Below are 16547 nucleotides of genomic sequence, written 5' to 3' on the forward strand. Positions count from 1 at the left end.
TGCAACCTCTACACTCGACGGGATTTCAGAGATCGAAGAGGCAAGCTCAGAAATCGGAGAGGCATCTGCTTTTCCAGACATGTCAGCATCTGTCACATGCAGAGTCAGCTTTGCGGAAATCACGGGCAGTTTGTCGAAGCGCCGATTCCAGATATCGGAGAGGCATCTGCTTTTCCAGACGTGTCAGCATCTGTCACATGTAGAGTCAGCTTTGCGGAAATCACAGGCAGTTTGTTGAAGCGCTTTTCCAGACATGTCAACATCTGTCACATGCAGAGTCAGCTTTGCAGAAATCACGGGTAGTTTGTCGAAGCGCCGATTCCAGATATTGAAAAGGCACTTGTTTTTCCAGACGTGTCAGCGCCTGTCACATGCACACTCAGCCTTGTGGAAATTATGGGCAATCTATCGAAGATCTCTTGTGAAGTAGAAAGCACGTGAAGTTTACTATTAAATCATCCAACGGTTGCTGACAAGAGTGAAAGAATAGTACCGGTTATTAATTCCTATAAATGTCACCCCTCACCCTCCATTGCAAGGCAAACATACATAACCATTCTTCTTCTCTGAGAATGCCTTTCCAACAAACCCTCTCGAGTCACTCAGTGTTCCTTATTCCTTGGGGTACCTCTGCAAACAACTCATCCAAAGCAAAAGTATTTCATATCATGAAGGTTGAAAGCAAGAGTATCTCATATCATGCTTTCTCATTGTCCTTCTCCTTGTCGTTGTTTTGGGACAAGGAGAAAGAGAGCAATCAGCCAGCACTTGGTATCAATCTTTCGATCTGGAACCGATTGCCTGGAACCCCTTCCTGATTGCTTACCTAGCCTTGCTCTCGAGTACTCATCTTCATCATTTTATGTTTCCTCTTCGTCTACCACATCTGCCTGGGGAACAGATAAGGGAAGTGAAAATGATACCTCGAAGCATGTGGAGACAATTTGCCAATTCATCCTCAGCTAGGGACAAGGAGAAAGAAAGCAAGAGGTGGGCACTTGGAAAGATTGAAGAAAGAAACAGACCAACACCTCTACCTCGTGCCTGTCTGCCGTGCAGAAGAAACAAGCAGAGAAGAATGCAGACTGCACAATCAAATCAACCCAGCATAAGGAGTCTGATTTGAAACCAAGGAACTCTGATATTCCTTGCTCAGAATTCCAAACCAGTTCAAAATCAAAGATATGGAAAGTCAACAAGATCATCTATCTCCAAAACCAAATTTGCGTTCTTAAACTCTACTCTGTCTGTTTTTTTTTTTACTTTGCTATACTTGTCATGTTTATTCGTTGTTTGTTTATTTGCTTGTTTTTGTGTGAGTTTATGCTTGAAACATTGAGGACAATGTTTGATTTAAGTGTAGGGGTAACCATTGTTTTGCATGAAATTCATAGGAGTTTATCACCCATTACTTCTAGTGTTGTTCCTTGCTGTTTTAAGTATTTTTAAGCTGTTTTGGAGTGTTTCAGTGTGTTTTGACATAAAAATCCAAAAATCTCATAAAATTTTGAAAAATTGTTTTGAAAAACCCAAAAAGAGTTGTTTTTGTATGTTTATTTGTGTCTTAGGGTACCTTCCAACATAATGATGAGGATTTGGTTTTTAATTACAGGACTGTTAAAGAAAGTTATAAACATGGATGACAATTTGATTTACTCTTTGGTGTATGCTTGGTTGTGGTTTAAATTTATGAATTCACATGCAATCATAAAAGAAAAATTAGTTTTGTAACATGCTTGAAAGAAGGAACTCAAATTAACGTTACAACCTTGTGAGACTTGAGCCTAAAACGTTTATTTGGAAAGTTAATAATCTGTGCATTCTTGTTTTCTAAAGTCGTTGCATGATCTCATTATTCTTTGCTTGGTTACTACTTAGAAGGCGTTTCATCATTTAGTTCCAAATGCTAGAACTCATGCCCATTTCATTCAAAGCATGCTATTGATTTGCATAACACATATTCAAGATGAAGTTGTGTAGTGACCACCACCAAAGCCAAACTGTCGTGTATCCTACTTCATTATATGTTTAAGTTTAACCCCGTTGAGCCTTGTGTAGCCTATGTTCTTTGTTAACCCACGCTGTCCTCACCTAGCCTAGATTAGAACCATCCATACCCTTGTTCTTGAAGCATAGTAAAGCATGACTCAAAATGAATTCCTTTTTATTAATGTATTGCAGAAAACAAATGTGGGGGAAGTGATTCTTGTTGTGTGTGTGTGCCAAAGTCCTTAATAAGGCACGGGTAGAAAAGAAAAGGAAAAAAAGAAACATTCGTGGAAAATAGAATGAAAAGAAGAAAAGTTGTGAAAAGAGTGAAAAAGAGTTGAAAAATATGTGAAAAAAGAGCTCTAAAGTGTTGTTTGTTGAAGAAAGGGTCCAAAACATTGAATTCAGCCCTAAGTGTTGCTTGAATCTTCCCTTTGTGTTTAAAAGTTAATTTCTGCATTATTAAGTGAATTCCAAGTGTCTATTTCATTACTTTGCTTGCTATTGCTTTCATAACGTTTGTTATCCTTATCCTTTCTTTGTTAGCCATTACCCTTAAACCCCGTTACAACCCTTAACTTTATCTTGAGTGTTATGCGTTTCAATATGTGGAGTTTGGAATTGGTTTGAGCATATGGTGTCACTGGTTCTTGCATCTAAGTAGTAGCATTCCATTCATGAGATCATATCTAAACATGCTGAATAACTCTAGAAAATTGCCCTCTTTGTTATACATATATGTGAGTGTTCGTTTTCATGTTTACATCAATCTTCTCACATATAACTAGTGTAGGGTGTGTAGTCAGAAAATGTGTGTGAAAATAGAGAGTATCTTGTAAGGAATTGAGTAAATTCTCTAAGGCATGTTACTACATTCAAAACATCGTTTTAATTGGTTAATTGTGAACTAGTAAGTGGTGACTATAAGTATGTGCTCAAGTGTAAGGATGACCAAAATATGTGGGAATGATGATTTTTAACATGTCATGCTTCATTAAAAATCCCTGAGGCAATTGTTGGAAGGTCTAGGTTTTGTTTTGTTTTGTTTTGTTTGTTTTGTTTTGCTTGAGGACTAGCAAAAGCTAAGTGTGGGGGAATTTGATAGGAGCATATTTATGCGACTTAGTTAGCTTGTTTCTTGGCATTTATGTTGTTAGTTCGTAGTTATTTTAGTATTTTAAGCTATTTTCGTGTGTTTGTAGGTCCAAAGGGTTAATGTGGCAAAGAAGTGCATTTTGGAGCATTTTGGGCATGGAATGGATGGCATATGCTTGGAGCAAAAGGAATGGACGAAATTTGAAGTTTGCGCATCATCCTCTCCCTATAAATAACCATTTTAGCACACTCATTTCACCCAACACATCCATTCTCCAAACATCCATCCACTACACCCATTACATCCACTCATTACCAAACACTCATCCACTACACCCAGTACACTCACCCACTACACCCATTACATCCACTCATTATCAAACACTACTCATTACCAAACACTCCTCTCCCTAGCCTATAAATACATCCACCCTTCACCATAATTTGGTGGAGAAAAGATCTATCAAAAGACACTACATTCACATCTCACAACTCCATACACTTACACTTTCATTCCTTGGCCGAGAGAACACAATCCACCCATCCACCCATCACCATAACTCACCTATATCCATCCACCACCATAATTTACCACTCATCCATAATACCACACCTTGTGCCGCAACAAAGAGAAGAATGAGGACCCTTGGACCTGCTTGCCATTCAAGTTGGATTGTTGGAGCGTTTTTAGGTGTTTTCATTCTTTGTTTTCAATATCTAAATTTGTTTATCTTTGCTTTATGAGTATGAGGAGCCAAACCCCCTTTAGTTAGGGGGAATTCGAAACCATGTTCATGCTTGCAATATGATTTGATTACCTTCAGTTGTGATTTCATAAGTTGTGAATTCAATTTGTTTAACTGCTTGATTGATAACTTATTCGTGTATGTTTATTAAGAGCGCACACTTAGTTTGCATGCATGAATATGATGCTAGAGTATAAGGGAGTTTCACCTAATAGTTACAAACTTATATTCACAAGTAGTGGAGGTCGCTTATAAACGATCGCGTTAAATGAATTCTTGGCAGGAGTTTCATGCTCATCATAGTAACGAATGCCTCATCAATACTTATAGTTTTCATAATGCTTAATGATCTTTGATTGTATCTTTATTGTGCTGTTCACGTAAAGGACTTTTGAAGAATGCTTGAATTGTTGTATGCGCTTTCCCATCCAATTCAATAACTTAAGGAGAACTTGAAGGTTAATTTAAGCGGACTTAATTAACCTGGGGTGTTGAGTTTCATGATTTATCGAAAGAACAACTGAAAATTGGTTTATGTGCAAGTATGTCATGTGTGGAGAAGAACCTCCTAGCTAGCCTTCCATCCATTCAATTTACTCAAATTCGTGCAAATTTCATTAGTTCTTTAATTTACTTGTTTTGTTTTCAAATTCGTCAAAACCAAAACCCCCTTTACTTTAAAGTGTTTTATTAGTCAAAATCTGTTTTGATTTGTGTTTTTAGGTGTCCCAAAAGTGTGTTAGAGTCCAAATCTGCCCGGTTTGTGTTTTTAGGCAGATTTGAGCGTTTTTAGCTTGTTTTGAGTCCTTTGAGTTTGTTTTAAGTTCTTTGAGTCTAGTTTAGTGTTTTTAACTTTGTTTATATGTTTTTAAGTCAGTTTAGAGGTTTTAGCAAGCCCTCCTAATGCCCGGTTTAGAACGATCCTTACTTGCATTTATACTACAATTTGACAACAAGAGGGTTTAATTTGAGTGCTTAACTTTCATCGCATCAATCGCCTTTTGCATCTCCATCAATAGGTAATAAAATATTTTTTTTATTTTTATTTATAATTAATATTATATTATTTATTTTGTATAAATTAATATTATATTATTAATTTATCTCTTCCTTTTGAAATGTCTTCCTAGAAACTTCTACCATTTTTTTTTTCTGCACTTCCGACACACAGCAGAGCAGCACACCAATGTTAAAGTAGTAGGCGTGGCGGTCAGCGAATGTGAGGGAGAGGGAGGGGTCGGACCAGAAGGCAGAGGTGAAGTAGGAGGTGAAGTTGGCGTTGCAATACTCCGGGGCGGCCAGGAGGGGAGTGGCAGAGAGCTTGGCAATGTCGTCGACGAGGATGAGGTCGAAGTCAAGGTAGACGATGCGGCGGACGCAGAGGGGGAGAAGTTCGGCGAGGTAGGATCGAGCATAGTTGAGGGGGCAGTCGAGGGCGAAGCGGATGGAGGTGGAGATGAGGCCGGAGGCATCGCCCAGACCGAAATTTTTTATAAAAAAGGCGTCAAACCCACCTCAGGCGCTCGGGCCGGCACGAATCCACGGGCCTCTCCCTCGGGCCTGCTCGGGCTCCCTCGCCAGCCAACGCTGGGCTTCCTCCCTCGAGCAATCAAGCCCTGTTCCGCCCACTGTCCCTTGAGCAACTTATCCCGCTGGAGCTGCTCTAAGTACCTTTCCATTTCCATGCAACTGGCCCTAACACTCACAAACAAGAACCTCTGCAGACTGCCTCAGTGATCCGAACCCACTACCCACTACCCTCATCGTCTTCATCTTCTGCAACCCTAGCTCGCCGGCGGCTCCAATGGCTTCCCTCTCGATTGGGGCCCACTTGCCTCCATCCCACCACCACCATTTCAAGAAGCGCTCCCTCCCCTTTGTCTCTAAGACCCGCAGCTTATTTCCTTCTCTGCGTGGAATTCGAGGTTCCAGATTGCTCGGCAATGGCTTGCTGGCCAGAGCTGAGGACAAAGCACGAGATTCGAGTTCTTCATCTTCTTCTCCTTCAGCTCAGCAGCAGAAAATTAAATCCAGCTCCGATAGAGAGTTGCAGGTTCTTCTTTGGCGAAAAGCTTCCTTTTTTAACAGTACCCAGTTGTTAGTTTTGCTTGTTTTGCAATTTGGTTGGTTCATTTTGGCAAAGTATGTGTAAATTTTAATTGGGTAATTCGTGAAAAGTTCAACATACTCGGATAAATTTGTGAAAATTGGTAACTTTGAAAGCCCCTTTGATAATTTGTTGATATTTTGAATCTCCTTACTGCATATAGTTTAATTAATCCCTCTGAGGTTAGAATTGAAATGTATCAGTGGCACCTGCACATATAATTAGTTCATGGGTATGGAATTGCCTAATAGGATAAGACGGGTTTCTCTTGGATTGCCAATTACTTGCTGCTTTGTAAACTAAATTGTCGAAACTCAAAAGTTTTGAGGGCCTCTAGTATGGCATCTTGCTCTTGTTTGGTGTTGGTTTTCTCAATTTCTGAATCACCTTTTAGCATGATATCAGGAGTTGAACCCAAGTTCTGGATCATGTGATCCTTTATGTTCAGTTGACGAAACGAGCTCACAAGAATTTGAAGCCAGTTACCGGCCAAAAACTGATTTGCTGAAAGCTATTGCAGTATTTGCTGCAGCTGGAACAGGGGCAGTGGCAATTAACCATTCCTGGGTTGCTGCTAATCAGGTAACATTTTATTTGCAGCGTGATTGTTTGAATGTGCCTTTCCCATGATTTCCTAAGTGCTTTTTCAGCATATAATTGTACACATTTAAAAAAGATGCTTTACAACACTAAGTTGATAATACAGAACTTGTGATACAGGACGTTGCCATGGCATTGCTGTTTGGAATAGGATATGTGGGCATAATTTTTGAAGAATCTCTGGCCTTCAACAAAAGTGGAGTAGGTTTGTTAATGGCTGTGAGCTTGTGGGTAGTAAGAAGTATTGGGGTAAGATTTATATTTACTACTTGAAAGTGCAACCGCATTTGCAATATCTTGTACATATTTCCTTCTCCCAAACCTAATTTTGATACTTTTGTAGGCTCCTTCAACTGATATAGCTGTCTCAGAATTACAACATGCATCTGCTGAAGTCAGTGAAATAGTGTTTTTCTTGCTTGGTGCAATGACAATTGTAGAGATAGTTGATTCACATCAAGGATTTAAGCTGGTTACTGACAATATAACCACTCGAAAGCCAAGGACGCTCCTTTGGGTGGTGAGTTCTTTGCTTCTTCTGTCATGCGAATGTCTATTATTATTTTCTAATGCACATTTGAGATATTGGACTTGCTCTAGCTGACTCATTCTTGATTATTCAATCAACAACTTCTTGGAACATACCATATTTCGCTGGATTGGCTGTGGTATAAGAGATTTGTATGTCTGCTAACATCCAAACAGATAAGAGTGTTCAATAGAAACTATGGCCAAATCCCAAATTAAACTTCACTTTTTGTGACAGGGTTGTCCTTTTACTGTTTACATTACTTTGTGTCAATCAAATTGCATATAATGAGTAAATGTTGAATTTTCAGGTGGGTTTTGTGACTTTTTTCCTTAGTTCAATTCTTGACAACCTGACGTCCACCATTGTCATGGTTTCTTTATTGCGAAAGCTAGTTCCTCAGTCAGAATTTCGCAAGTATGTTCTGACCATCTATTTGAAGATTGCTTAATACTGTTTCAGCTATAATATCATCCAACGTTAAGTTACTTTTGGGCATTTAGGCAAATGTGATTTTTTCTTTTAATAGTTCCAACTTTTAGCATTTAATCTTTCCTGGTGATGTGTAGGAGAATACTAGATATGAATGGTCAATGTTTCAAGGTCATTAGAGTACAGTCCAAGAAAAATCATATTAAGCTGAATCATATATCTGTTGAGGTTTTTGTTTGAAATATTTCTTTGAATGAAGACATTGCTTCCCAGATTTCCGAAGCAACATAAAGGAGATGAGATCCTGCAAATAACTAGTTATACACATTGGAAGAGGCTATACCTTGACCCTGTCAAAGGAGTACATCTCTTGCACCGATGCATAAGGAAACTAGTAGAAAATAATTGCCCTATTTATTCCCTTACCTGCAATCTCGCCACTTGTTATTCTAGCCCAGAATTACTATCATCCTGCTCATTCTAAAACTATCAGTTCTATTATATCTTTAACAACTTGTGATTAGCATTTAAAAGAAACTTATTATACCACTTTCTGTGTATGTTACTTAGGAAGCCAATTAGAAATAGGATAATAACTAAAACTGTGTTTGTTTCCGAATATAGTCTCTTTAAGCACCACTTTAGCGTGTTCATAGTTCCTACCTCATTTGGCCATGTATAAAGTTGTACTATATTTCCTGTGCACTGTACAATAATGGAGCCCAAACAGATGCTTAATTTCTGCTTCATTCACCGAATTGTATTTTATTGACAGGCTTTTAGGAGCTGTTGTTGTCATAGCAGCAAATGCTGGTGGTGCGTGGACTCCCATTGGTGATGTTACCACTACTATGCTGTGGATACACGGTCAGATATCCACATTGGAGACAATGAAGGTCTTTCTCTTCACTCTGACATAAGTATTCATATATCAAATTTCTTTTCTTTTTCTTTTTTATTTTTTTATTTTCATGTTGTCCTATTATCTATTTACTAGGGCTTTATGCCTGATGCGTGTTATTGTATTTTCCAAAGCAAAACTGGAGTTTTATGCAACCAATCATGGTTTAGCTTATGCTGTATGTTGGTCCTATCTTAAATTTGGAAAGGTTGTACTGCAAGGATGATAGTTATAATGGTTTTTTATTTGCCTTCCACCGATCTTCAGTATGACAATATATACTTGATTTTGTTATTGAAATGTTATGATATTTTGTTCACCTGAATTCTTTAGAGGCATGTAATGAGAATGGATATAAGCATACTATTTTGTATGGAGAAGTTTTGTAAACCACTTTTTCATTTAGAGTTTCTGTTCCTGAGTGCTAAGTTTTACCATCTGGATATCTGGCACTTGATTATGTAGAATGATCATCCTTGAAGTAATTATTTTATCAATACTCTGACCTAAAATGAATACGTTTTTCTTGCTTCAGACCTTGTTTATACCTGCATCCGTTTCTCTTGCTGTTCCTCTGGCGCTAATGTCCCTGACTAGGTACTTCTTTTGTGTTGTTAAACCAAAGACAGGGAATTGAGACGTGAAAGTTTGTATTAAACTCAGTGAATCGTAGATGAATGATATGAGTTTTTCTTCCATTCAGTGAAGTAAGCGGGAAAGGACCAGACGCGTCCATTGTCATGGCATCTGAACAGATGGCACCTCGGGGACAGCTTGTTTTCTCTGTAGGTATTGGAGCTTTGGTTTTTGTTCCAGTGTTCAAGGCCCTAACCGGGTTGCCTCCTTACATGGGTATGCTTCTGGGACTCGGAGTCCTTTGGATTCTGACTGATGCTATACATTATGGTGAATCGGAAAGACAGAAGTTAAAAGTGCCACAGGCTTTGTCAAGGATTGACACTCAAGGAGCACTGTTCTTCCTTGGCATCCTATTGTCGGTTAGCAGGTGAATACACTGAAACTGTACTCGACTTCTTTTTCTTGCAATTGCAAAAATCATTATCATATAATTAGCAGCAGTAGCAAAGTTTTGAGTCAATCATATATATCGCATGGCTTGGCATCCTACCTCTTGGCTTTCTACAGACTATGCAAAAGTGGCTACAGATGGCATAAATCTCACTTTCTGCATTTTAACTTCTCTTGTACTCTAGCCTGGAGGCAGCAGGAATTCTTCGGGAATTAGCTAATTACCTGGATTCTCACATTCCCAATATTGAACTGATTGCAAGTTCAATAGGAGTAGTATCGGCAATTATAGACAATGTTCCACTGGTCGCTGCAACTATGGGAATGTACGACCTCACTTCCTTTCCCAAGGATTCTGAGTTTTGGCAGCTGGTTGCATATTGTGCTGGTACTGGTGGCTCCATGTTAGTTATTGGCTCTGCAGCTGGGGTTGCTTTTATGGGGATGGAAAAGGTGGACTTCTTCTGGTACTTGCGGAAGGTATCAACGAGTCAACTGGTTTCAAATACCGTTTAAACATAACATCTTTGAAGTTTCATCCTCCTTTTGGTGGTCACGAAAAAATTCGTTGTCCGTCCTCTGCAGGTGAGTGGTTTTGCTTTTGCCGGTTATGCCGCTGGTATCGCTGCCTATTTAGCAGTTCAAAACCTCCACATCTCCCTACCGACGACAGTAGCTCAGGTTCCTTTCATTTCTGGTTCATGAATTGGAACTTCTGATGATGCAGTCCATACTTCGACATGAGTGTTATTCACATTAGATTGCTAGTGACTGTGAACGGTGAATGAGCAATAGAGAGATGATTCTCTCACTTACAATTTATATAAAAAAAAAATTCGTGCGGCAATGGTTCAACGAGATTTGTATGAGCTTTTAGGGAAGACACTATTTCCTTGCAAAGAAATAAACAATCCCAACTCAAATGTGGTATGAAAGCAATACAGGGTACACACATAATCGTCGCAAACTGAATTATTCTTCGTTCTCACCTAAATCTACCACAAATCATACGGATTTCCAAAATCGGGCAGGTAAGATGTAGCCACGCCACCTAACGAGAAGCAAAACAAAAGGAAAAGGCAGTCTACAACTTGAGGAAAACGAACTCTTCAATGGCTTGAACATCCCCAATCCTTTTCAAAGATTGCTTGCTGGGTTGGTCATCCACCCCGATTGCCATCACAGCCTGCTTTCGCGGGGCAATCCTTCCGACGCTCATGAAACTGACATTCACATTCTCCTCTCCCAAAATGCTCCCAACCTGTCCTATCATACCTGGCTGATCAACCTGTCTGCAGAGGATGATGCTACCTTCCAAGCTCACATCAACTTCGAATGACCCAACCTTGGTCAAGTGAGGAACCCCATCCTTAACCCTACCCTCCACCTTGATCTCTCCGCTCTCTGATATCGCACTGGCAAATTTGGATTCCACGTTGGCAATCTGAACTTGGATTGAGTCAAGTGGATTCTCAGGCGAACCATCAAGAATGGTTCGCTCTTCTGTTATCCTAAGTCCTCTCTGTTTGGCAGTGAAATCTGCATTAACCAGATTCACGAAAACACTGGATATGGGCTCAATGAGACCCTTCGTAATCATGGCTCGGAGCAACCTAGTGTCAAGGTCATCAGGAGCCCTAGCTGAAGCATACGAGACCTTGACAGTTTTCACGCCACTACCTCCCGCCACTAACTGGACTGCCAGTCTCCCTAGCTTCTCAGCAAGTACAACATATGGCTTCAGTTCTGTCAAAACCTACAATCGAGAATGGTAAGAGAAATTGTAAATTATTGCAAGCGCCAGAAGAATTCAATCTTAGCCGACCCCACTTAGTGGGAAAAGGCTTTGTTGTTGTTGTTGTTGTTGCCAGAAGAATTCAATCTTGATATTATATGCACTAACGCGTTGTGAACATTTTAGATTTGGTACGTGAAACTTGAAAAATTTATAACACTCAAAACATAACAAGTAGCTTTGCAGATCCAGTTCAATTGTAACATTTCCAGAGCAGACAGTAAACAATCTATCCAGAGACTTCTTAGAAAATGAAAGAGACGAGTATATTGGGCAATTGCGATGATACCTCAGCAGGAACCATTGGTGCATTGACTGCGGTAGCAGCAAGCTCTCCTTTCAAGGCTCCAACGACGGCTTCAGCAATTTCAACAGCCACGCCTTCCTGTACATCAAATTCAAAAATCATAAGACACCCAGGTGAAAACAAAAACTAGGAAATAAGATATTGACGCAAACCAGCAAAACGCTACCTGTGCTTCCATGGTACTCGCACCGAGGTGAGGAGTGGCGGTAACTCTCTCGTGCAACACCAACTTGTTGCCCTGTGGCGGTGGCTCCACCGTGAACACATCGAGAGCAGCCTACAGACGAAAAAAATCAATGACATTATTAACTTTCAGCACAATGCTAAAATGCATATGGTATTTGAATATGTAAAGGGTAAGAACCTAACCTGAGCAACGATTCCGGCATCGAGCGCCCTGACGAGTGCATCCTCATCAATGACACCACCACGAGCGACGTTCACAATTCGTACCCCCTTCTTCATCTTGGCAAAAGTGTCATCATTGAGAACCTTCGCGGTGGCGGGAGTAAGAGGCATGTGCAAAGATATGAAATCGGAGGTGGCCAAAGCCTCATCGAAGCTCACAAGCTCCACACCAATGGCACGGGCACGATCCGCCGGAGCATATGGGTCGTGGGCAATCACGTGCATACCGAGCCCCTTGGCACGCCGAGCCACTTCAGATCCAACTTTCCCGAACCCCATCACGGCTAAGGTCTTCCCAACAAGGGAAACACCCACATACTTGTTCCTCTCCCATTTCCCTGCAACACAACGAAATTGAATCACAACTGTTCGACGAAAAGCCCCAATGAATTACAACTAACAGAATAACTCACCAGCTTTCACAGACGCGTCGGCCTGAGCGACGTTGCGAGCCATGGCGGTCAAGAGAGCAATCCCGTGCTCGGCGGCCGCAACAGTGTTGGCCGTGGGGGCGTTCACCACCAAGCACCCGAACTCAGTCGCCGCAGCTAGATCCACGTTGTCGATGCCGACGCCGGCTCTTCCCACAACCTTCAACCTCCCGCCGGAGGACTCGAACACCTCGCGGGTGACCTTGGTCCCGCTCCGCACGATCAACGCGTCGCAGAGCGAGATCTTGGTGCAGAGCTCCTCGGGACTGAGATTGTAGGAGCAGTCGACATTGGCGAACTGCTTGAGGAGGTTGATTCCGGGCTCTCCGAGCTTCTCGGAGACGAGAACGGTGGGCTTGGCGTCGAGGTTCGCAGCAGACAGCACCACGACCAGCCGCGGAGGGGCCCGGCGGCGCGAGGCGGGAGTAACTGAGAAGGCGGAGAGGGAGGGCTTGGAGGAGAGAGAGAGGGCGGGGTTCCGTAAAAATGGGGAGCGGAGGGTTTGCGATGCTGACGTGGCCATATTTGGGCGGTGCTGGCGGTGATGCTACAGGTGGTGCTGGCGGCGGCGGTGGTGTTTGTATGTATGTTTTTTTCTGATCTGGGTGTTTTTGTACGTAGAGGTGTGTCAAGTGGGGTGGGGAGGAGAGAGAGTGAGATTGAGAGAGAGAGAGAAAGAGAGGGGTTAGCCCTCAGACACAGGGTTTCGGAGCTTTGTCGTTACAGACAGGCGGGGACTTTCACGCGCTAGTTTATCGAGCGGGAAAGTCGGGATGAGTGGGAGAGCGTGTAGGGAGCCAGAGTAGGGGAGGGTTGGCTTTTGGTGAAATACCAACCCCGGCCACATTTTAATTTCTTGGTAGGAAGAGGATATTCTTCGGATCCATTTTACGGGATGTTCATCTTCAACCCAAGGATCTAGAATGTCAGAGAGCATAAAATAACCCTAAAATATCTCAAACCGAGGGTCAGGCCAAATGGCTCGTGAGCCCCACTGAACAAAAAATGGCCAAAGGGCTAACCGACCGGCTCAAACCAGCCAACCAGCCAGCCCCGAACCAGGCCAGAATTTAAACACAATGGCTAGCTGACGTCAGCGTGATGCCAACTAGCAACGGCTAGTTGACGTCAGTTACCGTTGGATTTGATTTTTTTTTTGTCCAAAATTTTTTTATAAATTCTCATTTTTTTTCCTATAAATATTGAAGTCATTCCTACCCCATTTCTCACATAATTTTCACGATTTCAATTCTCATAATTTCTTACCTCTTCCAATAATTTTTCCTTCAATTTTTTCAATAATTGTCAAATGGCCTCATCTGCAATGAAAGATAGGGCTTGGACCTGAAAAGAAGATGAAGCTCTTTGCAAGGCAAATAGATGGGTCTCGGAAGATAGTGTGAGGGGGAGTTCTCAAACAAGTGAAGGTATTCGGACTCGTTTGTCAAAAAAATATTATGAGTTCTTTGAAGGCACTACTCCACCGAATACCCGAAACCATGAGAGTTGTTCTTCAAGATGGAAGAAACTTCTTCATCCAAGTTTGAATAAATGGCATCAAGCACTGTTAGCAGCCGCAAGTGAACATGAAAGCGGCACCAATTACTACGATGAAGTAAGTGTTTTCACAATTTATTTTAAATATTTAATTATATTATATTTAATTTCATAAATTAATTTCCTTTACTTTTTGTAATTATATTTAATTATATTACATTTAATTTCATAAATTAATTTCCTTTAATTTGTGTAATTATATTTTATAGGTACATCAAGTGGAGGAATTGTATTTGGAGGGCAGCTCGAAACCCTTTCAGCATCACGGTTATTGGGAAATTTGTAAAGGGTGAGTGTTATTTGAAGATCCACCTTAACATAGAGTTGCTCCTACGTCGATGTTCGGAATTGCATCCTCAATTGTAGATGTGGATGAAGATGGATCTCCTACCATTCAAGAAACAAGGGTAGAAAATCCGACTTCGATTGAAGGAAAAAGGCAAGGCAACGGATGATTACACCACTCAACAGGAAGTGGCAGCCTCATTGCGATTAATGGCGAAGCAAAATGTCTTTGCCACATAAAGGCATGAAGAACAGGCTAAACAAATACAAGAAGAGATGGATGATAGGAATATGCAAATGAACACTTCAGATTACACTCCAATGAGTATGGCCTATTTTGATAATATAAAAAAATTAAAAAAAATTAAAAAGAAAAAAAAAGGGGGAAATTATGGCCTAACGGCAGTTGTTTACCTCCGACTATACTCCTACAATGGCGGATGATGAAGATGATGTTGATTTTGGACTTTAAATTTAAGTTGTTGTAGTTTTTAAATTTAAGTTTTCTTTTTTAATTTTAGTTGTAGTTTTTAAATTTAAATAATAAATTATGTTTGGCCCTATGGCCCTTCGGTTGGAGATGGTTGTTTGTGACAGAGGAGATGGTTGTTTGTGACAGAGCTAAAACGAGCTATATGGCCCTTTGGTCCTCGGTTGAAAATGGTAAGAAATATGGTCCTACACTGTTTATTAAAATATTAATTTGTTGGAGGTCCATAGGGCTAAAACGAGCCATCTGGCCCTCCTTCAGTTGGAGATGGCCTTAGGGTCCTCACATTCTAACCGTTCAACGTACATTGTACGGTCAGTTTTCGTCAGATACTATTTGTGTTTAATTTTAAATAAAAAAGTCAAATGATTCATGACCTCACGATACACGATAATTAGCTAAAATTGAGGATCTCTAGAATCTCCACAAACCGGATGGGATCCAATTCCTTCTTAGTAGGACTTGACAACCATATTTATTGTTTAAAAGGACACAAGATAAAGGATAATGCTAAGGGAAGTCTCTCAATAGAAATAGTAAAGAAACTATGAGATTTTTCAATTTTCATGGATTCTCTGTCATCTCATATTTTTGGAGCAATGTTTTATAATGTTAGTAAGGAAATTGATGTTAAACTATAAGATGAAGAGAGTACATGAAGAGTCTCACTTTGAGATAGTCCGTTAGCATTTTTGGAGACATAAATTTTATTTCCACATTTTTAAGATAAAAAAATATTATTTTCTTGAGCAACTCTCTCTACAAACACAAACACAAGAAATAGTCCTAGACACTGGACCTAGCCTTTGGCTTTGGTGCGGGTGGCAACCTTATTTTTTTCCTCTTTCCGTCCTTCTCTTTTTCCTTTTTTTTTCTCTCTCGTATTTCAATTTTCTTCTTAGTTTGTCTCAGTTTTCCTTGAGTTTTGTCTCAATTTATTCTGTAAGCTTATCTTAGATTTCACTTCATGCCCCTTCCTTCACTTTGTTCCATTTCTGTCCCATCTCTTCACTCCTATTTAGCCCAAGATCTACAACTTTTCCCTTGTTTCCTTCCCCCAACCAACATCCTATTTATTCCTCCATTTCTCAATCTTACATATCCCCTTTCACCACTTTGTTATGTTGTCCTCCACCTAACCAAAGTTGATTTTCATTATGATTCATCAACCACCGCCTTCTGGTTCTCGACTCAATGGGTGTCTTCACGGCTTGTCTTTGGTGACATGCGTTGGTGTTTGGTGGCATCAAAGTGCACATCACACTCTTCGCTTGAATTATGGGAGTGCTTTCTTGCAGGTGGCATGTCCACCCCCATTTTCTGTTTGAATTATTTAGTTTGTTTGGTTCTTGCTTGGTCCTTCTTAGTGGTTATGGCCTTGTGATGGTGCAGCTATTTTTGCTGCTTCTGTAATATTCCGTTAACTTTAACCTTGACAGTTAAAATTGACCGGTGTTGACTTTTTTTTCAAAATTCACCCGGGACCCTCCTACGGTATTTCGATGCACTGGTTCCTTTTCCACACTCTTTTTTTTTTCAAATTCCAACTATTTAATTGAATTTCACTAATGGGTCTATATTTTATGTTTAGGTGCGATTACTATTGGCGACCCCGCCTTTCCTAGTTCAAATGGCTACAACCTCGCAAGTAACTATGAGTGGGTCTTTTCGTTTTCACGTTATATGTATATGTGGTTTTCTCCAACATTGCTTTCATATACTATGTTGTGAGATGCCATGTTTAACTTTACAAATAGACCTTTCGTATACTTTATGTTTATAATATTATTTGTGAGCATAAATTTGTGGCATGACATCCTTGCATCTTATCTACTCATTATTAGAT

The 16547-nt window shown here is 40.5% G+C and overlaps 2 protein-coding genes across 2 annotated transcripts; one reads left to right on the plus strand and one right to left on the minus strand.

Annotated features, from left to right (window-relative positions):
- The first annotated feature begins 5399 nt into the window (after window positions 1-5399).
- LOC126585926 (sodium/proton antiporter 1-like) lies at window positions 5400-10288 on the plus strand. The gene is made up of 10 exons (XM_050250502.1): window positions 5400-5883; window positions 6343-6519; window positions 6658-6786; window positions 6881-7057; window positions 7377-7483; window positions 8274-8394; window positions 8935-8996; window positions 9103-9405; window positions 9614-9908; window positions 10014-10288. Exons 1-10 carry the CDS (start codon window positions 5635-5637, stop codon window positions 10131-10133), a joined length of 1740 nt encoding a protein of 579 aa, XP_050106459.1. The 5' UTR covers window positions 5400-5634; the 3' UTR covers window positions 10134-10288.
- An 11-nt stretch (window positions 10289-10299) lies between these two features.
- LOC126585925 (D-3-phosphoglycerate dehydrogenase 1, chloroplastic-like) lies at window positions 10300-13054 on the minus strand. Its single transcript, XM_050250501.1, has 5 exons — window positions 12352-13054; window positions 11900-12276; window positions 11697-11807; window positions 11513-11608; window positions 10300-11184 (listed from the first exon to the last, which is right to left on the minus strand). Exons 1-5 carry the CDS (start codon window positions 12890-12892, stop codon window positions 10513-10515), a joined length of 1797 nt encoding a protein of 598 aa, XP_050106458.1. The 5' UTR covers window positions 12893-13054; the 3' UTR covers window positions 10300-10512.
- Window positions 13055-16547: the final 3493 nt, after the last annotated feature.

Source organism: Malus sylvestris, chromosome 10 (assembly GCF_916048215.2).
Source record: "Malus sylvestris chromosome 10, drMalSylv7.2, whole genome shotgun sequence".
Lineage (NCBI taxonomy): Eukaryota > Viridiplantae > Streptophyta > Magnoliopsida > Rosales > Rosaceae > Malus > Malus sylvestris.